The following is a 26,667-nucleotide window of genomic DNA, read 5'->3' on the forward strand; positions in this document are numbered from 1 at the left end:
GTCTCATCCCACCACTTCAGGACATTTTTATGCATGATTTTACAATTTACAGCTTATCTGTGCTCTTTCTCACAGACATTTTGTAACCAAGAAACTTTTGACAGTGTCAGATATTTGACAACTCAAATCAGTATTCAAATGGAATATCTTTTAAGAATGTTAATGCTATTTTGAGTCAGATGTGTTGGAAGGTACTTTGGAGATCTCAGGTTTGAATATGTACATTTGGATTAGTGTCCCAACATTTGTTTTGACTTCACTAGCTAGTTAGCGGTACATTCTGATACAGCAGCTCTGTTATGGTTACTGTCTGAGGCCCCCCAGGTCATGTGAGTCTGTTTTTTTATATCAGCTTATAAAGCATTCCAGGCAGCGCTTATCCCATGCAAAAAATGTTTTAATATGTTGCATAACATACTGCAATCACAATATGACATTCTGGCTGTGTCATGCAGCTCCAGCACGTACGGTAGCTTGATGAAATATGAAGAAAGATGCTCATGGCAAGAGATCTGTGTCTGTCTGAGAGGCTTGCCCTCAGGTGTGGAGCAGTAGGCAGAGAGGATTCGATGGCCTGAATGTAATTTCCTCCATCCTCCATTTACATCTTGGCACGCTTTCTCCTTGCTGACAGTTTAGTGCAGTTTTGGATAGAGATTGTTGAGTGGTCTCCATTTTCTCCTCTTTTACATAGAGCTGTTGATTGCTTGCTCAGTATTAAGGCACGGCTGCAGAAGGCCTTTGAAGGTCATGCAGTGTTTATGCCAGACTCATAGAAACCACATTAAGATTCTGTCTGGCAAGCGTTCTGCCACCTGCTTGTCTACATAACAGAGTGGATTTGCCAGCAGCTTAATTTCCAGAGGGGGAGTGTAGGTCGTTGTCACTGTTTTATCAAGAAATAAGGAATTACAAAGCACATCAGTTAAAGAACAAGTAACCAGAGGTTAAGGCAGTAGTAAGGAGTTTGTGCAGAAATTGTAGGACTGTGAAGAAACTGAACAGGCACAGGGGCAGGTTAGTGACCCACATTCAGTGATTGACCAAATAGCTGCCACAAGCCCAGAGCCTTCGCCATCCCTGTCCTAATGTGCCCCCCATACTGTGATTGTAATTTCTTCTGTCTGATAAGCATTACAGTTTTATGCCTGCAGTGGAAGGAAGGGGTCGTCACATGTCTGTCCAAACTCCATGTTTATAAGACACATGGAAATGGTGTACTCAAGATTCATTGTGCCTCCCCATCTGCATGTGCAGTCTATGATTATGACACTGAAAGACTTCTGCAATTCTACTTTACAGTGTATTAGTTAGTAAGTAGATGTGCTGGTATTCAGTAAGAAGGTATACTGTGATATTTAGCACACACAGTATTGTTATGATGAACACTTTAAAATACTGTCACTGCATTTTAATCAAACATGTTGAAATTTCACCAGAGATTTTTTAAGATACGCAGAGCATCTGGTTTCACAAGGTACCATTATGCTCTCACTTAGTGACTCTATGACTTACTTGGTGTTTGTACCACTGTTTTAGTATGTCGTTGGTTATTGGCCTGAGCAGGTTAGGTAATTTTTGTGATGTATAGTTTTTATATCAGCAGGTGCTTATTAGTAAGTAAGTTTTATGATTAGAGCACATTTAAAGTCAACTGGCATTTCCCAATGTGCTGTATAGGTTAAGTAGATAAACCATAATAAAAAAGGAAACCACAATCCACCGATATTTGCTCCCAAGATGCGCTCAACAGTCAGCCAGTTTATTTTTATTTTGGCTGCTCTGTGTAATGATTTTATGCCATAAATACACGCCTGCTGCACTTGAGTGATGAACATGCTTCTCCATGTGAGCTAGTGCTATCCAACAGCCTGTGTTTTAAATTAGTACATTCATTTAGTCTGTGAATTGCAAGCTTCAGTTACAAAGCACGTTTCAAAGATTTGAAAACAGAAAAGACACAAGAATTTTTAAAAAATTAAATGAAAAAAAAAAAAATGACATGTAAGGGACAATTCTTGATGCCCTGAAAAAGACATCAACAGGACGATGCACGTACACATTTTAATCACCTTCCAATGCAAAGAGTGCAGATGAGCTTTGTTTTGCAATTTAAAAGTTACTATGGAAGAGGCAGACCCAGGACTGAGTAGTAAGCTGTTCTATAGTTGCTGGTAAAAAGTATCTTAACCCTTGTGTGGTGTTTGGGTCTGTGGGACCCATTTTCAGTGTTTACGAAAAGAAAAAAATTATGCGATTTATTATTATTTCAACCCCAGATTCCTTGGCCTTCGCTCATTTTCTATAAAGAACATATAAAATGACACTTTTTTTAATGACTTCACACTGTACACCCCCCTACACATTTATATTACACGTGGTGTTGGGATCAACCCGCGGGGAATAAAAGTGTGGAGCTGCTGTGTCCCTTCACACTGTTCTCCTCCTACATGGCCTGCTGTGAGTGTGTGTGTCTGTGTGCGTCTATGTGTTTGTATATGTGTGCGTGTGTGTGAGGGTGGCCAACATGGACAGGCTGCTGACTGGCTACAGCTGCTAAAGGAGATCCTTACGCTGCCACTTGTGATATTTTAAACATCTTGTACTTTTACATAAATTGTTACGGCTGTATTGATTTCAAAAACAATAATGCGGTGGGTCCACCAGACCACTGAGTAACAAAAACCTGAACACCACACAAGGGTTAATGTTTTGTTTTTCTTCTCTATCGCTTTCTTGTTCTTCAGGATTAAGGTGAATGATCAGATTGTGGAGGTTGATGGCACCAGTCTGGTGGGTGTGACCCAGAGCTTCGCTGCCTCTGTGTTGAGGAACACACAGGGCGTGGTCAAGTAAGTGTTTCATGTATTTACTGAGACACTGGCTGACTGACTGACTGACTGATGTCCACTGTTGAAACATCCATGCGTAAGCCTCACCTAAGACAAATAGCAGGTGGCATCATACACCGTTAAATTTCACACTCATATCCTTGCAACGCTGCTAACATAAGGCTAACAAATAACGTGTTCGTTGAAACACATCATGGGTCAACAATGACTTAATAAAGGGTGAAATAACATGGGAACAAATACTTCTTTTTGAGCAGGAGCTGTGTCTGACTCCTTTTGGAAGCTTTCCTTCATCTTACTGTATAAACAGCCATAAGCCCTATTTGGACAGGATTTTTTACATGAGTAGGTGAGGCAATGTCATTTTTACCAGCATTTCTCTGTGATTTTAGTCCTGTTCGAATAAAAAACATGTCAGTTGTTTTTTACAAGCTACACGCTCTTGCGTGTGTAAAGATCCCAGGGCCTTTTACCTTCCATAAAACGAGCTGTACAAATAACCCCAGTTTATATCAATCCCATGCAAACCGACATGTCCGTAAAAATGCTATCATATCCTGTGGAAAAGTAGTTTCTTAAGTATGGGGGTGCTTGAAGAAGCATTTACCTGTGTTCTCTGGGGCTAAAACCAAGTCAATATGTACTATAAAAATGCGTAATTAAACTGAGATTTCATATCCTGTGCAAACTGATCATAAATGTTACAGACGTCCTGTGGTAAAATTCCGTTAGCCTACCTCCACACGTAAAACTAATCCTGTCTGAATAGTACTTTATTTAGCTATTTGTAACTCACTGAGCTCTAGTACGTGACCCAGTGTTCCAAAATGTAAACCGAAATACTATTTTGTTGTGTCAGTTGCTATTTCTAGGATTGTAAAGTTACATTTGTTTGCCAGTGTAACATTAGCCGCTAGCAGCTAGAGAATGAGTTGCTCATATTTTCACACCCTCAACAGAAAAAATTTACTAATTACTAATGACTAATTTATGTTCTGAATAACTTTACACAGTTGTGTGAATCTGTGTGCAAGTAAAAAAGATCTTAGAGTGTGATACTGTTACTATGCTAATAACAGCATCTGATTTTATAATTTAGACCTAGCTAAAGAGCTAGCTAAATCTGTCTTCATGGATTCACTCATGACATAGCAGACACATTGTGTCAGATTTATGCATTGAATTACCAAACAAATCTGTAGAGAACACAGATTTATCCGCTTATCTGTAATTATGCTGTTTAAATAAGGTAACTTGATGTACTTGAGTACTTACTGAACATTGTACTTACTATTCTTCTTCTTCTACTGATTATTATTGTTAGCAGTAGTAGAAGTGGTATTATAAACAGGAATGTGATGTGAAAGTTAAGCTAGTCAACATTACATTAGCAAATCTAGCTGTACAAAGTGATAGTTCTAATAGTAGCGATTGACACATCAAAATATATCCTATCCTATGTATTATATCATAGACACTTATGTGACAAATGCCATGCAGATGATGGCAGTCCAGTAAAACTAGACTTTCCTAGTCTTGTTAACCCTTTGGATATAGGGAGTCTTGAGTATCTTATCAGTGGTTTACATCACATACAAACACAGACAGTGCCTACAGACACCTACATGTTATTTAACTAGTCACAGGTAAATGTTGTCCTTTAGTCCTGCTGTAGAACCAGCTTGTCCTGCTTAAGCCCTAACCTTAACCTAACAGAGGAACTTGTAGCCTGATCTCAAATCACTTTAATAGCTTAGCATCGCTCAACAGCATTATTTCCGCTGAGTGAATTGTCGTGGCACATCGTCTTGGCTCCTTCTCGCTTCCCCTGTGTATGAGAAGCACACACAGTCCACAATTCTCATTAGTGTATTGAAGCGCCCTTCAGACATGGACGAACAGAGCGGCTCTTTGTGTTGGGGTACTAGCCAGCAGCAGGACTTCATACTGAGAGAAAACAATCTCTTCATAAACAATAGGACAGCAGTGGTGGAGAGATTTATTTTTAAACTGAAGCTGTCTGCGCTGTGTCCCCCCCATTCTCTCTTTAATCACCTCACTGCCTGAGCCTCTGCAATTATCTCTGATGCGACAAAAGAAGCCCCTACTGCAGCTGTGGTGAATATAACAGGAGAGTTTATTCTTTTTTGCTTTTTAAGTTCATTAAAAATAAACACTGAATTAGTGAATTAATTATAGTATATCAGAAGAAACCATTTTCTTCTGATGCATTTTTTCTACAACATATAAGAAATGTTTTTTTGATGAAGTGCCATGTGTCTTCCCCGGTTTCACCACCCTGGTGAATGTTTGTTCAGCTAATATTGATATGTGCAGCATGAGGAGACAAGACGCCACATGCCTCAAATTAAACCTCCAGTATTTTTCTATCTGATTTCTGTCTGCCGCATCTGTAGCATATGGAAAATCAGCATAGACAATCCTTTTCATCTGCCCACTGACTTCAGTCATAACTATATTGAGATTATTCCCCATGGAAAACTAGAGATGTAAATGCTTAGATGCTTAACTGTTAACCTACACATAAGCAGTTGTTCATCCAGTGTTATCGGGGGAAAAATTTGAATTAAATTTTATTTACAATAAACAACAGTTCGTTTTTGAGTAGGTGGGTTTATTTTTCAAGTTGAACGTTTTTGAACTGTACAAATGTGGGCACAAAAAGCAGTTGGTTCTGTTAGATAGGCCTACTAAAAATGAAGTTTGCAGCTAAAGCTAGTAGAGTCCATGAGATGAGGAAATCAAACATGGGTGTGTTAAATTATAAAGGATGATGTGATGGATGGTGGCAGCTTTCAAGAAATTCTGGGCCAAAACTAGCCACAGTCATGACATGTGTGTCTGTTTTGAATTTGGCCAGAAATGAGTGGTAAATAGAACTTCAGAACTTCAGAAAATAGAACCTTCAATATCCCATCATTGTTTATTCCTGTCATTTTGGCAACTTTTTTAGTTTTTGGTGATATAATCATAAACATATTGAACTTGTCACCCCTCAGTTAAAAAAGTGGGTTCTTGAGTAGGGTATGTTTTATACAGTTTCAACAATTTCTTCTAGTTTTTTGCATATTTGTCACACTTGTTTCAGATCATCAAGCTTCTTTTCATATTAGACAAAGGTAACCCAAGTAACACAAAACACTGTTTTTTTAAATGATGATTTTGTTTATTGAAGGAAAAATGCTGTTCAGCCCTACCTGGCCCTAAGTGAAAACGTAATTGCCCCCTTAGCTACTAAATCAACCAGTTGACCAAATTGAGTTCGATTTAAGTAGCCACACCCCAGCATGATTACTGCCAGACCTGTTAAATCTCTGTCTGGCAATGTGAAGCAGGCTAGAAGGTCTCAAAAAGCAGCACATGATGTCACGTTCTAAGGGGATTCAAATACAGATGTGAAACAAACTCACTGAAATCTACCGGTGTGGAAAGGGTTACAAAGCCATTGCTAAGGTTCTGGGACTCCAGCAAACCACAGTGAGAGCCATTATCCACAAATGGCGAACCTTCCCAGGAGTGGCCGGCCTACCAAAGTTTTACCAAGAGTGCATCAATGACTCATCCAGAAGGACACAAAAGAACCCAGATAAACATCTAAAGAACCACAGGCCTCACTTGCCTCAAGTTCAGTGTACAGTTAAGCTCAGTGTACATTATTCCATAATAAAAAAGACCCTGGGCAAAAATGGCATCCATGGGAGGGTGGCAAGGTGCAAACCACTGTTGACCAAAAAAGAACACAAAGGCTCATCTTGCATTTGCCCAAAAAACATCAAGATGACCCCCAAGATGTTTGGGATAGTATTCTGTGGACTGATGAGTCAAAGGTAGAACTTTTTGAAAGCCATGGGTCCCATTACATTTGGTGTAAAGCAAATACCGCATTCCACCATAAGATCATCACACCAACAGTCAAACATGGTGGTGGTAGTGTGATGGTCTGGGGCTGCTTTGCTTCTGCAGGACCTGGACGACTTGTCATAATTGATGGAACCATGAATTCTGCTTTCTATCAGAAAATCCTGAAGGAGAATGTCCTCCCGTTAGTTCATGACCTCAAGCTCAAGCGCGGTTGGGTTATGCAGGAGGACAAAGGTCTGAAGTACACAAGCAAGTCCACTTCTGAATGGCTCAAAAGAAACAAAATTAAGGGTTTGGAGTGGCCGAGCCAGAGTCCCCTTAGATGCTGTGGCAAGACCTTAAATGGGCAGTTCATGCTCAAAAATCCTGTTAGTGTAGTGTAATGTAATGTAATGATGTAATGTAATTTAATGTAATTAGTTGGATGATCTGAAACATTTAAATGTGAGAAATTAGCAAAAATAGAAGAAATCAGGTCAGGGGTAAATACTTTTTCACAGCACTGTATCTCTGTTCATAATACAAAATTCAGTTGTGTGTGCTCATAAGTGTGCATACATAAAGCATTTTACAATAGCTTTGAATGTGACTCAGTCAATCAGATATCAGATTATATGTTTATAGTACAATTATATATTTTGATGGGTCACATCCTTAATTTTGGCTTCCCCATTAATGATTAATTGCCATCTAATGACTTGGAGATCAGTGAAAAAAATAGACAAAATTTGCATCCCTAGTGGTAACAGACTGTATGCTACAGATGTGGCAGATGGAGATTAGGTTAAAAAACACTGGAGTGTTCCTTTAAACTCTTCTGATCTTTTCAGTTTCTCCTCTTTCTCTGATTTACTCTCTCCTTCAGTAATTCCCCTCCTCTCCTCGAATTGAGCATGTTGCCTGGTGGCCCAGATTCTCCCTTCGCGCTATATTTAACCTAGAATTTAATCCAGGTCTCAAATCACATCTACTTCACTGGCCACTGACCTGGACTGAACAACACAAGTATATATCAAGAGCAACTCTAAATTAAGATTGATTGGATGGTTTATGAATCAACGTTCACAGCAGCATGGAGCTGTTAGGAGGTCGACAGGAGATGTCAGCTGGCGGCTAAAGGGATGTGGGTGTCCTAAACGGTTCGCCTGTCAGTGCAGTGAGAGCATGGCATCCTGGAGCAGTGACGAGCCCCTCTGTGCATGTGTGTGTGGGTTTCCAGGTCACAGCTCCTCTGCGCTGAGCTGCACAGGAGCAGCCAGCAGCACTCAGGATCCGCTCTACTGTTGCTTCAGATGTAGATCAAGGCTGGGCCTGATTAGGGCAGGGTTCCTGCTGGGTCACCCTTGCATGTCTCACTAGGAGATGCGACTGTACGATACGGAAATATGGAGAGGTAATACTCTCAGAAACTTGTCATTTGGTACTCTATGGTCTTAAAGCGATAGTTCTAAAATCTAATTTACCTATAGGTGGGTATACTGTGCATTTTTAGGAACCCCCACCCTGTGTGCTCGATAATTAAAAGAGCTAAGTCTGGCCTAAAATCATGTCAATATAAACTTACCGCAGTGTACTGTAAGCCAGTATAATGCTATGAAAATATTACTAAGTTATATTTATATAACTGTGTTATTCGTATATCAACTTCAAAAATTAAATGAAATCATATAATAGATCTCAAAACTGATTCGGAATGTGGCTGTTGACATTACAGTCATCATTATTATATCATATCATATACCATAAATTCAAAAATATGCTTTGACATTAATATGTTAACTTCATTCCTACACTACTGCCCTTTATTAACTAGCTCCTATCTAGCTAGCATTACTTTTAGTTTTATCAGTGACTGTAGAGCATGATGGCAGGAAAGGGAATGACAGGAAAACTTGGCAACACAGAAAGTGCTGTGTGCCCTGGTAAAATGGTACGTTTTGTTAATTTTCTAAGTGAAAACAAGTTAACACATCCTCTACAGGGAACACACTTCAGCACATTTTAAAGCATAATCACTGTGTATTTACTGAATTTAACACATTGAGGGAAAAATAAAACATAAAATGTGGCAAAAGTTATGGCACATTTTATATTTTATTTTATTTTATTTTTTACAGTATGTTACACTCAGCAAATAATAGAAATAGTGCACCAAAATGTGCAGAAAAAGTGTCATGTTTAAGTTGTTCCCTGCAGAGGATGTGTTAACTTATTTTCACTAATAAAAATCAACAAAACATGGTATTTCAAACATTTGCATGCAACTTTCTTTTGAACAAATGTAGTCTTTGCTCTTTGCGCTTATGATCAAATCAAAGTAAAGCACAAAATACACAGGCACAAACATTTCTCTTGCCATTATTAGGTGTGTATGGTGAGGAGGGGGAACTACAGTTCCGGAGGGTTGGATTCTTGCAGTTTGGTGATTTTGCCTGTTTAAACACACCTGATTCAACTCATTAGTTAATGACTAGGTTTAATCTCAAATAGACTTTCGTATGTGGTTTCTGATGCTGTATATGTATCTATAAAAATGTCACATCACATAGCAAAACACGGTACTAGCCTGAAATATGTCTGCATATTTGTCCATTTTTTTAGATAACAGTATGCCATACAGTTAGAAACTGCATTAGCAAGTCTAACAGGTGTATTTATGAAAAATGAGAAAACTGTGTTTCATTTGATTTTGATTAAAGGCCTAAAGGTAAACTTACATTTTATTGTGAAATACTGTTGATTTGAGCCAGGTTCAATAACTGGACATATAAGCCTGGAAATGTCCAGTGTATAAAAAAGCTATTAGCTGTCCAAGAGATAAGAAGAGCTGTTGCTGAGATCAGTGGTCAGTATTGCTGGAAATGCACTTGACATTATTTGTCGGATTACTGTATTAGAATAAACAGCCAGCAACCTTTTAAGAATGTATTGCATTAATTGGAGTCATACAGTCAATTTGACATGCTTCTGACGATGGTCATCTCCCAGATTAACTAGAAAAGGTATCCTTATGTACTTACATTTTAATAGCAGCAGCCATACTGAGCTTGAAAACACAGTGAATATGCACACACAGACACGCAGACAGAAGAACATCCCTACCTCAGCAGTCATTTCTTTCCAACTGTGAATTAGATCCATTGTCTGGACTGTTTTCATATCACGCCACATCCCACCCGAGGTTTAAAAAGTCTTTGTTTTTGACTGCAGGTTTGTGATTGGCCGGGAGCGTCCAGGGCAGGAGAGCGAGGTAGCCCAGCTGATCAGTCAGACTCTGGAGCAAGAGAGACGTCAGAGAGAGATGCTGGAGCAGCAGTATGCTCAGTATGATGCTGACGATGATGAGGTAAGCCCTGGAGCAGCTCTCACAGCAGCGTTTCTGTCTCCCATAACCTGTCTGAACAAGCCATAACCTGTCTGAACCTGTAATGACCTGCCAAGGAGACCTTAGAAGAGTGCAGAGTGGGTTAGAGTTAGGTTTAAAGTCACCACAAGCCCAAGCCTGTTACAACCTGCCAAAACAGCATAGAGCAGGATAAAACTGCTGACATCTTGTCGAAACCTTTGCCAACAAGTCCAGACGTGCTACAGCCTGCCATAGCACGTTGGCAGGAGTCACTTGCTTACCAATAGATTATGACGGTCTTGATGAAGTTTTGGTTGTTAAATTTGCTTACAAGTGCATTTGTACATCAACGTGTTTTACCTTGAACCCCCTGAGGTTGTGATTGTGCACATACTGTAGCCATGACAGCTAGTTTAATAGCCTTCTCATGTTTTAACACATATTACTCGCCATTGTATCGCCATCATTCACTGATTATTAGCAGGTCAGGAGGCTGCCGGTCTTTCTGTACAAAAGGGGCAGCAGCTTGTGTTCCTGCCTGTCAGTAGCCTTTCTTCTTGGATGATTTGTTTTCATGCATTAGTCTGTGCCACATTTCCATAATATGCGATGAGTTGCCATGGCACTGAGATTCTATATTAGAACTCTGATGATTGACTGGAAGGAAGGTTGAATGAATCATCAGCCAGGATGCTGAGATAATTACATCTATAGGCTACACACAGCAATCTTTACCTTATGATTTCAGAGGACAAGGACAATTTAGCATTACAGGCAGTGCCAGCGAATGCATTGTGGGTTATAATAGGAAAATTAATTTTAATGTTTACCAGCGCACCCTCACTATTTCTCAGTGGAGGTGTCAGTTGGTATTTGTGCACATGGCTGCATGATGTTTTGTGGGCATGGCTAGTAATCTGTCTTTTTTTTACCAGTGTAAGATATTAAAATATCACCCTGTCAGGTTCAGTATTTTAAGCCATGGACACTACACAGTACTGTGCAAAAGTCAGAGACCAACTTTTATTTAATTTCCAGTCAAAACAGCCATTTAGTTCTCTTTTTTTTTGAGATATTTCTGTAGACATTAGATATAAGATAATCCACTTGCATAAGGAAGAGGAAAATCAAAGAAAAATAAATGAAAATAATGACCGTTTCCAAAACTAGAATATAAATTATAAAAAGATAGAAATACAAAAAAAGAACATTTGCAAATCAAACAAAGAAGCTGCTGGTGTTCTCAGAACAGTGAACTAGTCACCCCAGAGTCCAGACATCAACATCATTGAAAGAGGGATTACTTGTTTTGTGAAAAGCTGAAAATGCAATCAACTTGTAAGACTGAACTTTGGAGGTGCAGAAATATATCCCTGCAGATTTCTTTGAACCTGAAAGCAAGTCTCCCCTGAAAAGAATGGAAGCTGTTATAAAGATAAACATGGATACATTAAATAATGAAAAAATTATATTTAGTTGTTGAGGCTTCTGTGTGATTGTCTTTTAAATATATGTCTTCTGCTTTGTCCTGATGTTCCATTCTGACTGGAAAATAAATAAATGAAGGGTCGTCTCTGACTTTTGCACAGTATTGTATGTTTAAAAGTATCCAGACACCTGTTCTTCTGCCAAGATCAAGAGTATGATACCACTTTTTTGCTGCTCTAATAGCCCCTGCTCTTGCAGAAAGCTTTCCACTGGAGGTGGGAATATTTCTGTGAGGATTTGATTCCATTCAGCCACAAAAGCGTTACTGAGGTGAGACACTGTTGTTGATTAGTTCTGGATCACAAACTCTGCTCCAGCTCATGCCAAAATGTGTTTGATAGTGCTTCATCACTCCAGAGAACACAGTTCCAATGCTCCACAGTCCATTGGCAGGGCATTTTACACCACTCTAGCCAATGCTTGGCATTGGATATGGTGATATTGGACTTGTGTACACCTGCATCAGAGCCTTCTACTGCCACTGACTGTCTATGGAGATTACGTTGTGTTCTTTCAAACACCTGTGTTGAGAATGAGTATGCCTTAAATAGCCTGATTCTTTAATTAGAAGAGGTGTATGGTAGGCCTGCAGAATATTACTGCTTGTTAATACTTAGTTGTAAATACGTAACACTATTGACATTTAAGCATCATAGTGTTTTGTTACTGTTCGCTATGAAGATCTTGACCAATCACAATTACAGAGTGTTTTTTGTGGAGGTTTTGATCAAGTATTCATGTTATCCAACAAAAGTACTTTCAACAATGCCACTCTAGATCCTTTACAAAGGATGCTATATATGAATGGATAGACTGCATGCTAGGATAAGTGGTTTGGTCTGTACTGGTGCTTTGAGCTTTGTGCTGGAGAGGGCCTTGCTGTCCAGCAGGAATTTCATTGAGAGGTCCAGCCCCATGTCATCCTGCTGACTTACAGAAGCATGTGTATGCATGTATATATATTAAATAAAGATCTAAAGATTTTGAAGAATTAAAGATATTAATAAAAATTAAAAGCCTCCACATGCAAATTAAGAGTTTATGAGAGTTATTTGGGCAGGTGTTTGCAGTGGAGCAGAAAGTGTGTGTGTGAGCAAGGATGAGAGCTCTCTAGGCCGTGGATTAGTAGGTCTGTGGTAAGCAGCTCCTCCAGATGCCGGTGAATAGAGGGAACAGGTGACTGGCCTGACCAGGCATTGCCTCTCGCACACAAGTTGGCTGGACCATGGACACTGAATTGAAATGTTTGACCACTAGCTTTGTATCAGAGAGTGCTTGCATTAGTCCCCTCTGAGAATGTAGCATTCGATGAGTGCACAAATCACCTTTCAGCTTCTGTGACGTGCAATAAGATAGTCAAGTGTGAGTAGGCTGGGTGACACGTTGACTAATTAAATGTGACACTGCAAGACGAACTGGGTGCCCTCTTGAGCAGGACAGCATGGGCGGATGCTTGCGTCCTATTCTAGGATGCGTAAGGTTGAACAATATGGCAATGATAACAAGTTAGAGCAGACAAAAAGGACCAGCAAAACAGTAATGCCATATTAAAATAGATTTTTAAATCTTAAATTTATTATTATTATTGTTTACAGCCTCTGTATAACTGGTTTGGGAAATGTTGCAAAATTTTCAAAAAAAAAAAATATTACAGCACTATTTTGCCTTGCATCGTCTTGCATATGCCTTCCATGTGTTTTAAAGATACATTTTATTGCCAAACACTTATCTCAAAACTATCTGAAAAAAAGTCTCAGGCATCAGGAAACATATTCTGAACCAGGTTTCTGTTTGGGAGCTTTTTAAACATTAAACGTTTTGGAGATCCAGTTCCGACCACCACTGCGAATCATTCTGAGTCAGCAAGTTTCTCTAGAATGGAGTCTGCATCTTAACAATTAAATTAAGCAGAAATTTGGAAGGAGTCTGTTATGACAGTTGTTTAGTGTTGTAGAAGTCCTGCTAATACCTACAGTACACTCAGAAAAAGCATATAATTTATTTATCATAATAAGCATTATTTATCACAATAATAGTAAAATATCGTCAGATTGCCTACCCCTAGGCTGTATATCCTCACCTTGTGTGTGTGTGTGTGTCAGAGAGAGAGAGAGAGAGTTTGAGATACAATTAGAGCGCTGGTTAGAGTTGCAGGATAGGATCAGGGCTTTGGACAGCCTCCTGCCAAGGCGGATCATTTGATCAGAAGGGGAGGCCTCCCAGGGAGAAGCCCTGCCTGCAACTAGATCTGAGCCGCAGCCAAGTGAAACCAGCCTGCCTACAGATCCATCCACCTATCCATCCCTCGCTCTCTCTCTGATCCGCTCTGGCAGGCTCACAGCACACCCCCTGCTTCTTTATCTCACTCAATTTTCACACAGAAATTGAAGCCGCATCCAGAATTTGTCCCGATATTAGTGATACAGAAATATGCTTTACATGGTGTCAGATGCGTTTTGTACTGTGCAATTTGTCCATTTCTACAGGCTTTGAAAAGCTATGTGTAAGTTAAGACTGAAACATGTATCAGACAGAAAGCAACCTGTCTGACTGATGAAATGCATTTAGGCAGCGCTCTACCATTCAAGCTAATTTGGGTGTTAATTAACTGGGTCAGCTAAAAAGAAGCTACTTTTGCGCTCTCTTAAAATTGATTAATTTAGTGTGTTATCAAAATGAATGCACTCTAAAAAATGTTGCTTTATCAAGGCAAGTAATATAGCTGTCTTAAAATTTTAGTTCATTGAACCTCTTACATTCTGTTATTGTTACATCAACGTGTTAATCAGTGTGTTACATTCTACATTCTACAATAAGTTCAATAAAATCAACATTTTAAGGAAGCAAGGTTAACTCACTTTTTTAAGTTAAAACACCATTTCTACAGTGCAGAGTGAAAGTAAAGTTGTTAATAGTCAATCAAAGACACCCAGTAGTACCCTTCATTAATTCTAAGGATGCACTGATATAGCAATAGGCCGATGTCTGAATCTGATAGTTTTCATATCTGCCAGTGCAGATACATACACATTTAAAAATGTAGAAATTGGGACTAAATCTACTTGGATTAGTCATACAAAGGAATATAAGATAGGAGTGCAATATAGAAAAATATAAAAATATAATGAAAAACTTCAAAAATGTTCTTGGTACACACTATCACAATATTTCTTTTTTTTAAGTTTGATGAGTTGGAACAGACAAAAATAGTAAAAAATACTGTCAAAACTGATACTACCCATCCCTAATATAACATGTATTTCTGTAGGGAAACAAATGCAGTAAAACAAATAATATTTAGATATTTTTAGCACAGTAGCCTAGTACTCCAAAAACATACTGCTGTTCTGGAGCACAATAGATACAGCATCATATCTCAGTTTGAAACAGAATTGCATCAAAATCAGAAAGGTTCAATATTTTTTCAGTACTGCAATTTGGCAAACAATTCAGTAGTCTAACTTTCAATACTTTCAGTAGTTTCAGTTATTTATTTTGAAAAGCTAGCACTAGGTTGACATTGTATTTGGCCTGCATTTGAAGAGTTTTGTATTAATAGTGAAGAAATTTGATTAAAAAATAAATATGTTAATTAAGCTGAAACAGTTGAAATTGTTTTCAGAAAGTGATTTTAACTCACAACTTTGTGCAACCCTAATTAATTAGCATCCATGTTATTCACGTATATTATTGAATGCCTACTTTTGTGCTTGTCTTAGACAGGAGAGTACGCCACAGATGAGGAGGAAGAGGTGGGGCCAGCCGTGACGGACAGAGATGTGACCATTGAGGTTTTTGATTTGCCCGAGAATGAGGACATCATCTCGCCGTCTGAGCTGGACGCCACCAAACTCTACCAGAAATTCAGAGAGGTAGGCTCCCAGATGTGCAGACCATGAAGTTGTTTTTAATGGAATGATCAAGTTGGTGCTGAGGGAGTTTATCCAGAGGCTGTATTTTAGTTAACATTACAAATACAGAGCTGTGTGTAGAGTTGCAGTACAAACTGAGCTCAAACGTCATTCATATGCAGGAAACCTACAAGTGTTACCTTATTACCTGTTTTCAAAGACCAGCTCTGTAAGTCAGTTTCAAAGACAATCGTATTCTGACCCTATCTTCAGCACTACGCTTCTTACAGCTCAGTGTAGATGTGCTACCTTTCGTTTGATATTGGATGAGGAAAAAAAGAAGTCCCAGAGAGCACTCGCTATCCACCCCCCTCTCTTTTATTTCCTTTGGTTCATCTCTCGCGCTCTCTTTTCCTTCTCTCTCCTGGCATGCAAGAGACTGAAGGCTGTGGAGGAATTCTTCCTATGTCCTGCACATGCAGTCACTCACCTTGTCTTTATTTACTCTCTCTCTCTCTCTCTCTTTCTCTCTCTATCTCTCTGTCAACAGCTACAGATCAAACACAGTGTCACTGAGGCTGAGATCCAGAAACTCAAGAACAAGGTAAGAGCTATATATTATATATATTTTTTTTTAACAATTACATTCAGTATATCCTCTATACATCTCCATAATAGTAACTCTTCAGGAGAAGGAAAAACACATTCTTACTTATAGGCTTTAAGTTAATCTGAGTCTGGGCAACCAGCTCATGTACAGTTCAGATTCTGATTGAATATTTATTGCCATGGCAACATGTTTGGGGTTGGAATTTGCCTTAGTGGAATCAACTCAGAAGAAAGCAAGTATATATACTACAGAACTACTCAAGTGATGTTCAATAATAGTTCAGTAATATTGTTTTCAGTAATAATCTGAGGCAAGAAGTGCTGACTGCAGACCCTAGGTCCATTTCCTTTCTACTTGCTATTTCTGCAAATTTACTTTTCTTATCTCTTTCTAAGATGAGTGTTTGAACTTAATCAGTCTTTCATTTTCTAAGCCTAAACAGCTTTAGGACTTCTACCTCTGATTTTGGCCTTCAGGCCTATCCTCAGTTCAGATAGCTGGTTCATATGAAACTGCTGTTCAGATCCTCCAGTTCCATTAGTGGAAGATTTGACTGGATTGGACTTGGATGTTTGTTTCTCACCAAACTATATTATTGAGTGCTGTTAAAGAGCCAGTGTCCCACAGATTTCTTAATTTTTTTCTTTGAGGTCCACTTCTGATGTTTGTGTAGTGTTATGTTTCAAAAATGATCGTAATTGATTTTTACATTACCATTTTCCAACCTCTCTTATCTCGAATTAATCGGGTTGTTTTTGTTACTGTTCTTTTTAGACTGACATATGTAAAACATCCTGTTTTGTGCCTTAATAAAAAACAGTCCAGGCTGAAACACTGAATGCTGTATGCTGTATAGAAGTATATATGTAAATGAATTGGTTCCTTCAACTCTTTTATTACAAAAAAGCGAGGGACATATTTTGTTTCAGGTTTTATAGAATTTATAATATAAAAACTTTTCTATGTTGCAAGTAGACATTTTGCAGTACTGGTTTACTTGTGTCAGCTGTGGGTCAAAGAGCATACACTAATAATGTCTTTCTCTATCTCTGTAGCTGGCAGCAGTAGAGAAAGAGAAGGCACGCTGGGAGCGTGAGAAGAGCCAGTTAAAGCAGAGTATTGAGGACAATAAGGAGAGGATGCTGAAGCTGGAGAGTTACTGGATCGAGGCTCAGACACTCTGCCACACTGTAAACGAGCACCTGAAGGAGGCACAGAATCAGTACCAGGCCCTGGAGAAGAAGTACAACAAGGCCAAAAAACTTATCAAGGACTTCCAACAGAAGTTAGTTCCTCAGCATAGTTTTCACATATATGCACACACACAAACACACTCCAAGGTTTTGTCAGTTTCTAGGCCACCAGGATTCACCTACCAGGAAGATTCTTAGATGCTACTGGTACACATTTAGTTTTGAATGCATGAAACTTTGAGTATTGGCTGATCCTGATAACGATCTAATATCCTTTCTTTAAAAACTACTAAGCCTAAAAATGAACTATTTGTAATTGAAGCACTTTTCATCTCAACTTTTATTTTGAGTGTCATCTAGTCATCTTGAAATAGAGTCAAAAGCATATGATCTTAAGGCACAAAGAAGAAAACTTTAAATGGGTTATATAGTGGTCACAAGCTATAAAGGGGCTGAATCGAGGGGTGGCATTTGCTTAGGACCTTACCACTCTGAGAATGCCTGATCTCGTGTGATCACTGTTCAATCTACGAGAAACTAAATCTATGTTTTCCTTCTAAGTAGATTAATCTTTCCAATGCCCACTAAATGGCTGTGTTTTGCCCATATTCTCTGAAATATTGACTAGGCAGTCCTAATCTTGGGTGGTGCTTTCGTAAGCATTACCCTCACCAGTCACAGGCATGATGTGGTTTGTCCTACCTGCACAGCATTAACAAAATTGTGTTCCAGTCTCTTTTACTCTGTTCGAGTCAGATAAATTTACTGAGAGAAAGCTAACGGCAGGCAAAAGCTAACCTAGCAAGCATAACTGATCTTTGAAGCTAGCTAATCCATCCATCAATACCGATATGACATCTCAGATTAAAAGTATGGGTATTACATTTTGAAGACTTCAGTGTAGGGTTTGTGAGGCACGTTTCTTTTTATGCCTTGAACAAGATTTGAATATGTCTGGATTTATTTTGGGGGAATTTAGATGTCATGCTTTGCAGTTATTGACCAGAAAAATGTCTTTTGTGTAGGCATTGTAATCTGAGTATGTATTTCCCTGCAGGAGCACAAAGGAAGTGCGCGTGTTGTGAGACAGTGTGAGCTGATCTTTATGGTCATGCCTATCACAATGGTTTTACTCCTATACAGCTTGACTGGCTTTAATTGCCGTTCCCCTTGGGGCAATGTTGCAAAAGCAAACTCGGTGTAGTGGCAGCATTTGGCGGGCGTGAATAAGACAGTTCATTTCAGCAGCGAGGAAGCGGTTGGGGGTGTGGGGGTGTTTGGGTACTGTAATTCTCCCCAGGCTCATGCCCTTGATAGAACTAGTTCTCATGTGTATGTGAGAGTGTATTCTTGCCTTTTTGCCCTGATGAAAGAGGAAGAGTTCAGTTCTGCTTAAGTTCATTATAATAGCTCTGCTCATGTTTCTCTAGTTCACTCATACACACCCAAAAAAACCTGACCTTCTTCATAAAGTGTGTGTGTGTGTGTGTTTTGCCTGTCAGAGAGATGGAGTTTGCTCAGAGGGAGGAGGCAGAGAAGAAGAGACTAGAGGAAGTGGAGAAGGCTCATTTAACTGAGATCCAAGGGCTACAATTGAGGGTAACTATCAATACACACACAAACACACACACAGGTTTGTTTTTATATGATGTCAGGATATGGGGTCATACATGTTTCATATTGTGTTATGGATATGTAAGTACCTATACTACACTATATGGACAAAAATATTGGGGCACCTACATAGCTTTTATGTCATCCCATTCTAAATCCATATATATATCCATATGGAGTTGCCCCCTTTGCAGCTGTAACAGCTTCCACTGTTCTGGGAAGCTTTCTACATGATTTTGGAGGGTGTCTGTGAAATATTTTGCCCATTTATCCAGAAGGGCATTTGTGAGGTCAGACACAGATGTTGGACGAGAGGGCCTGGCTTGCAATCTCTGTTCTAGGTCATTCCAAAGGCATTTGATGGGGTTGAGGTCAGGGCTCTGTGAGGGCCAGGCCAGTCAAGTTCAACTCACCCAGCCATGCTTTTATGGACTTTGCTTTGTTCACTGGGGCACAGTCATGCTGGAAAAAGGGCCTTCCCCATGCTATTGGCACATGCTATTGGTTGGAAACATAGAATTGTACAAAATGTCTTGGTATGCTGAAGCATTAAGATTTCCCTTCACTAGAACTAAGGGGACTGCCAGATAGAGAAGTGGGATTTGTCACTCCACAGAATAATTTTGCACTGCTCCAGACTGTTTTGTTTGTCCTGAAAGGGTAGATTACCCTGTTAAGTCAAAATATTGTAGATTACCCTGTTAAGTCAAAATATTGTTTTGTCCTAAAATGTACAAAAACAAACAGTAACCTCACTCAAATTAACCTCACTGTTTAACCTCTATTTAAGGTTCACAATAGAATCCCATCCTCACATAGTTTATCCCATAATTAGAGGGCAGACTGAGTGTCATTGTAGGGAAGATAATAATGGATTGTTTTATAATTTACAGTGTAATTCAAGTCCTGACCGGAGGAGGGTGCTGACTGTCGAAACGTAAATAACAGAATGTAACCCGACACCAGTCACATTTGTGCCAATAAAACAAACCTTGTTTTTCTGGGCAGATTGCAACACTGGAATCAGAGCTGATGCAGCTGATGAAACAAAATGGCATCCAGGTAAACAACAACAACAACAGTGCAGAGAGCTGCGCACAGCTGAGTGAGAGACTGGCTGCCCTCCAGTATCCCGGGAGACGCGTCCCTGGAGGTGAGAGACAAACACTCACAGTCCAGACTCCATTTCTGTCTTCACCTCAACAATGTCACCCGGTGACTCATTACAGTAATTATCATCAACCGTCTATTCAGGAGCCACACTCCTCTCAGAATGTCTCCCTCTCAAATACATCATGTCTGCTTACTAAAAAGTGCCTAGTGATCTTTTGTGAAGAAGAGAACGGGTCATATTCGGGCATTATCACAGTGAGACAAGGACAAATGTGAAAACTGTAAGACAATGGCAGCACTCCCATTAGTCCCGATTAGAGCCGGTTCTTCTTGTGAATATGTTTAGCAAGGGAGGTTAACTCTCTAAAAACCACATCTATCTTACACAGCCAATAAATGACCTACTCACGATAACCTAACCTGCCAGGTCTGTAGGTTTCAGCTACAACCAGGCAAGCGTAGTCTGCCCCATCAGGCGGTAAATCAGGAGTGTACACTACCAATCCGTAAAGTTTAGAAAAACTGTCATTAACTATATAAAACCAATTTTGTTAATGATGTAATGTAAAATGATAATATTTCCATAGGTTTCAAGCATTTTTTAAAAAGCTGTACAATTGAGACATATTCAGTGATGAATGGAGCTGTAAGTGATTCTATAATAGTTGTATTATGCATAGCATTAAGAATGAACATAAAATAAATATTCAGAATCCCTCATATTCAAAAAGTGATGACCAAATCTCATTGATCAAAATCCTGTCCATAGTTATTTTATGTCAAAAATACAGTAGATAATTACAGTTTATTAATCCTGAATGTTTATTATTTTTTTGCCATGTCAGAAGCACTCAGATGTTCCCAAAATACTGTAAGTTGTGAATAAACCATCAGGTTACATTTTGGTGTCTAGTTTATTACATTTCAGTCTACATTGTATGTTATTATGGAAAAACAAATATTACATGACAAGAGATTCCAAATCTTGTGGTTGTGTAAAGCAGGGTGGGACTTTTGGGAGAAATAGGAGTTTGTACAGTTGCGAAAAGATATGTGATGGGACTGCAAGCTCCTAGGTAAAGGACACTAGATGCTGAAGGCTGTACAGAAGGCTACAGTGGCTGCCAGGCTGCATTAGACTCCCTCACTGTCACTATACATAAGTGCCTGTTGGTCACTCCTAGCAGCAGTACACATCAACCTCAAACTGGCAGATTCTCATGTTTTAGAGCAGGGAGCCCTATAAATGTACTGTAGAGTTTAGTTCCAGCTGCAATCTAAAGCACTTATTCCACATAATCAAAGTCAGGAACATGTGAACATCAGAGGTAGGTTTTGGAACTAGGCTGTGAAGGAAGTTAGATCTCCAGGTGTAGGGCTGAGCAGGCCTGTTTTAGAGTCTCTGAGGCACTGCACAGAGCAGTAGTCCTCACTATTTTTTTCTCAAAGGAGCCTCACATTCAGGAGTGAATTAACAAGAGATCCACATTTCCATGATATCACCTCCATTTAGCAAATCTATCTGCTAATTTGTCTTTGTACAACATACTGTATATCCCTATAATGTAGCCGATATAATGAAATAAAATACATCAGTCATTTTTTTGCTCGTCTGTGCACAAGTAACTTCTCTCTTATGACCATAAAAGCTAATCAGCTTTACAGTAAAGACGAATGAGCTGAACTGTTCTAAAACTCAACACTAGCGCAAGATGAATGGATGAATAAAGGCAAATGCCAAATCCTGATGTGAAGGAACAGCAAGTCTACCTGACGCATAGGCTCATAGTTAGAGTTGGGTTAATTGACTGGTTAGGTTTCGGAAGGTGTTCTTTCTTTCTATGTTGGATATATAGCTTTTTATATGAATAAGTACCACTGTGAATGTTTGGCTACACTCTTAGTATTGGCTGCATTATGATAAAAGCCAGGCTATTAAACTGCAATTATTAACTGCCATGGGAGCTGCCAGTTTGGACTAAGCAGCCCTGCATTGAGTATTGCTGACTTAGACTAATGTGTAAGGAGTAGAGTGCCTCTCATTGCAAATGTATCTGTGGCATAGCCATTATGGCGTGTCTCTGTGTACAGCAGGAACTTTATGATTGTCATCATACTGATTATGCAGTAGTATATTACAGTTCTACACAGTAATGTGTAACCTATTTGCACAGCAATCAATACAGATCCAGTGTTTTTCGCTCTCTTTGACCCTCAGTCACACATCAGTAATCAAATTAAAAAGGCCTGTGAGTAACCCTGGTTATCCATTTTAGGCTGTGATTTTTTTCATAAGGCTGCACTCTTTTTTTTTCTTTTTTTTTCCACTGATGCAGAGTGTTTTAATGGGTGCTGTGGCCCTAGAAATCGGCCCATTCTGAGTGCTGTAATAACTGGGATAAAAAAGGGCAATGCTGGAATACTGACTGAGATGCATCATGACTGAATGAGGCGGTGTTAAACAGTGGGGATGGTCAGAGTTCACTGAGACAGGCTCTTTAGAGGGAGCCCTCGCTGTCTTTTCACTAATGGGATACTATTTCGTGTCACATTCGCACAAACAGCATAATACAGTGAAGCAGGACAAGGGGCAATATGAATATGCTGTGAAGACAAGCTGCAAAAGCCAGACACTGTTGAAAATAATGGTGCCAGAAAGGCTTTCTGAGAGCAGTGTCAGAAAAGAACCAGTTTTGGTTCCCTAAAGTAGTTTCTCAACCGTGGCCTGGAGGCACACTGCCCTGCGCATTTTATTTTTTTCTCTGCTCCCCACACACCTGATCCAACTTAACAGTTCATTAACAACCCTTTACTGAGTTTAGGCGGGTATAATAAAGCAGGGAAAAGACTAAAATATGCCGGGCAGTGGGCCTACAGAACTAGGGTTGGAAAACCCTGTCCTAAAGAACCTTTCAGTGGATGGTTCTTTAAAGAACCAGTTCTGTTAATGAGATGTGTGAGCATAAAGAACCTTGTGAAAGTTAAGGAGCCTCCAGATAATGTAGTTTCTATATTAATTCCAGTAGAACTGTATGCCCAAGCCAAGACCCATTAATAAACCATTATTTTTAACAATATACCTAATAATAATTATAATTCTGTGCTGTTGTAGCATTCAGAGTGCTGTAATAGGTAACATTTCACAGACCTTTTACCACCTTACTTTTAACTTGAAAGAGTGCAGTTTTCAAATTACAAAAGCTGCAATTTTTATTATAACCTACATTATTAACAATGTTGTCTTAACATGTTTTAAGTGACAAAATATAACCTAATAACATAAACTGCCTGTAGATGAGATTAATTGGAAGCAACCAAACACCCAGGTGCTGTGTACATGATAACAAGAACTAACTGGTTAACACATTACTCAAACCAGAAAAGTTGAATATGCTAGTCGTCTTGACAAAAACAGACCTGGATCACAATTTACAATATAGATCACAGTCACAATATTGGTTAGAAAGACTGCAATTAGATATTTTGACCAAATCATTCAGCCCTTGCTACATGACACTTACGTAAGCCTGACATAACTGACAGAAACCTACAATAACTATAAACGGCTTGGTTGTCATAAAGGCATTAGTCAATTTTGATGTCATTTTACCCCAGACAGTGTCATTTTACTCCAGACAGACACCTGATGCTTGTCAGAATAATTGTTTGGAAATGTTTATATAAGTATATGCCAGTTGTCATGAAAGACTTAAGAAGCTGTAGGAATGTTGCCCTACAATAAAGCGTTACCCTGTAATATATTGTCTGTGTATTGTTTTGTTTTGTGTGTCAGAGCTGGGTGAGCTGGAGCGTGTGGGCAGTGATTTTGTAAAGGGTCATAGCCAGCTGTCTGGAGCCAGTGGAACAGACAGAGCTTACGAAAGAGTACGAGACAGCAGCAGCTCGACTGAGGGTGAGGAGAACCTTAAACGGAGGGTAAGATACAATACAGAACACACACAACTCACACAACACGCACACTGAACTCTGAATAAGGCGGATTAGAACGCTCACATGCACACTGGCCAACATGTCTACGGAAGCCCAGCGGGAGGCATTTACTGAGGCGCTGCAAACGCAGTATGATTTAAAGCAGCAGGAGAGAGAGAGAGAGAGAGAGAGAGAGGGAGGGAGGAAGAGAGACACTGAATCGATTATAGGGAGGAATATCAACGTGTTATATTTACATATCTTTAATTTTAACGACCATTCCATAGTTTGTGTAATGATTATATCACCATCACATCATATTAACTGCCATAATATGCTAAACCAGCCATGCCACTGAGCCTGACAGTGACTTGAACATTAAGTGTTCCTGAAAGCTACTTGCTGTGAGTGTGAACGTGCCTGTTCGGCGCAGCAATGTCTTATATAAAGCTTTTATGTAAGATATTAATTGCAGTGTCTGAACCCGGATGGCACCAATTTAATCTTCCCTAGCGTCAGAGCTTATTCCGCATCTTGCAGTCATAATTGGTCGTAAAGTCTCTTAAATAAAAAAGGAAGTGGACAGTTCCAGTTAAGCCTCATCTGAGTCAGCAGTTAAAAAAGAAAGTCTCTCTTTCTCTTCCCCTTCCATTTCTCTCTCTCTGTCTCTCTCTCTCTCTCTCTCTGTCTCACTTTCTCTGCAGGGTTCTCATAGTGTCTCTTCTAGTGGGGTTGGATCCATGACCTCTAGGATTCCTGTCAGTGCAGAGGCCTCACTTAGACACCAACAGCTTCGGCAGGAGCCTGAGAGTGAGGGTACGTCCTCTACACAGTCTCCACCAAACTGTTAATCTCAGACCTTGCAGCGATATGATTCAGTTGTGTTTCAGTTACAACAGTTTGATTTGATTGTGAGTTAGTAAAGTGCTGTCTTTTGATCAGATTACGATTTAGTCAAATTTGATTCTATTGCAGGTTTATCACAGTGATTTGATTTGATTACAATTTAGTGTCAACAGTTCGATTGTGATTTAATCACAGTGATTTGATCATATTGCCATTGAATCACGTTTACTGATCCGATTATGATTCAAGTGACAGTGATAAGATTGCGATTAGATTAAGTCATTGTGATTTGATCCGTTGGTGATTTAGAAAACGATTCATTGCATGATTAAATCTCAAATTTTACCACAAATCAGTTTGATTTGATTATTTTGGTACTGTTCACAAATACAGTAAATACACAAATGTGACTGTAGGAACGATTTAACACCTAAAACAATACACCTGAAAAAAGTTGTTGTTTTTTTTTATTTGTTTTTGAACACAGCCAGAAATGTTTATTTTGACTCAGTAACAAGAGTAGTGAATATTATTGTAATCTATAATTATAACATTCTAAAATTAATGGACTCGAATTGTCACCTTCAGATCAATGCATCATGATGTATTCATACATTTTTAAACCCCTGTCTACAGACAAGCGAACAGTAACAGACTGTAACATACTTTAGCAGCAGCCATGGCTGTACATAGTCTTTTCATGACAGGTATATAGAGATATGCTGAAGGGAAGCATACATACTTTCAGATATATAATATATTCACATGTTACTATGTATTGCTTACAGATAACCTTAAACAATATTAAATGTAAGTAATGCTAATTGTAATATAATCAAAGGTAGCTGTTGTTTGGCTGTGTTTAGTGACTAAAAATCACCATAGTTTAGCAAAATATGGCCTTTAGATTAAATTTCAAAGTGCAAAGTCTGAAGCTTGATGTCTATGCAGGTTCTGCACTGGTGTCGAGCTCTTTACTAGCTCAAGATGAGAAATTCAGCAAGAGGATGCCTGACCTGGGGTAAGATGCTACAGCTAGGACCATTCTAACTGATTAAGATGCTTTTGTCTCACTTAATGATGTGTGCTATGGAGAGATTCATCTATTTAGCTCTGAATAGATCCACCCTGTCCGTTTAGGTCAGCCCTGAGACGCAGCAAAAATAAAGACCAGGATTCCAGAGGCTCACCTGGACACAGGTAAACTCAGAGTACACTCACATAAAGTCACTGTAAACACAAATTACACACATCCACTGCATTACGCACATACACTCAACTACACTTCCCCCACATAGTCCAGCTTTCCACTGGATTTGCAGCAAATTCTAATTTCAAGCCTATTCGGTGCCTTTGCCTGAAGTGTGACTAGCATACTGAGAGAGGCGCTGGAAGTAATGGAGCGTGCAGTTACAGCGTTGGGTGCCAGCAAAGCTCCAGACTGCCGCATTGTGCACAGCTGAACCTGGTTGTCTGGGAGCACAGCTGCCAGACATAGACGCACACATGCGCATGCATACAGATGCACAAGTTCACAGGACACCTGCGCACACTGCAGTTGTGTGTGTGTACATATATATATATATATATATATATATATATATATATATAAACTGATTCTGGGGAGAAATGGATGTTTCAATGAGACAACAACCTCACACATACAGCCAAAATAATTTGAGTGATTTCTAAAAAAAAAAGCAGGTGAAGGTGCTTGCATGTCCCAGCTAATCTCTTAATTTGAATCCCATTGAAAATTCATTGGGGAGTTTTAAATGTCCATCAGAGGGACCCTCGTAACCTTGGGGAACTGAAGATGATTTACCATGAGAAATGGGCCAAAACTGAACAATGATGCTACAAAAAGTTAATTACTTCTTACTGCCTTAAAGCTGTAATTGCTATCAAAGGCTTTGCAACAAGCCACAAATGTTACTAATTT

The 26,667-nt window shown here is 39.2% G+C and overlaps 1 protein-coding gene across 5 annotated transcripts in view; it reads left to right on the forward strand.

The window, feature by feature from the left end:
- ppp1r9a (protein phosphatase 1, regulatory subunit 9A) overlaps positions 1 to 26,667 on the forward strand; it is a 68,379-nt gene that overhangs the window by 32,898 nt on the left and 8,814 nt on the right. For all 5 annotated transcript variants that reach the window (XR_005007056.1, XM_036566449.1, XM_036566451.1 and 2 more), the window contains exons 5-15: positions 2,748 to 2,852; positions 9,945 to 10,080; positions 15,288 to 15,440; positions 15,970 to 16,023; positions 17,085 to 17,314; positions 18,725 to 18,821; positions 19,845 to 19,989; positions 23,743 to 23,885; positions 24,584 to 24,695; positions 25,677 to 25,746; positions 25,866 to 25,925. Coding sequence is in view for 4 of the 5 variants with exons in the window: in XM_036566449.1 (XP_036422342.1) it covers positions 2,748 to 2,852; positions 9,945 to 10,080; positions 15,288 to 15,440; positions 15,970 to 16,023; positions 17,085 to 17,314; positions 18,725 to 18,821; positions 19,845 to 19,989; positions 23,743 to 23,885; positions 24,584 to 24,695; positions 25,677 to 25,746; positions 25,866 to 25,925 (1,305 nt within the window). In the remaining variant the exon portion in view is untranslated. The remainder of the gene's footprint in view (positions 1 to 2,747; positions 2,853 to 9,944; positions 10,081 to 15,287; positions 15,441 to 15,969; positions 16,024 to 17,084; positions 17,315 to 18,724; positions 18,822 to 19,844; positions 19,990 to 23,742; positions 23,886 to 24,583; positions 24,696 to 25,676; positions 25,747 to 25,865; positions 25,926 to 26,667) is intronic.

This window comes from Colossoma macropomum, unplaced genomic scaffold (assembly GCF_904425465.1).
Source record: "Colossoma macropomum unplaced genomic scaffold, Colossoma_macropomum, whole genome shotgun sequence".
Lineage (NCBI taxonomy): Eukaryota > Metazoa > Chordata > Actinopteri > Characiformes > Serrasalmidae > Colossoma > Colossoma macropomum.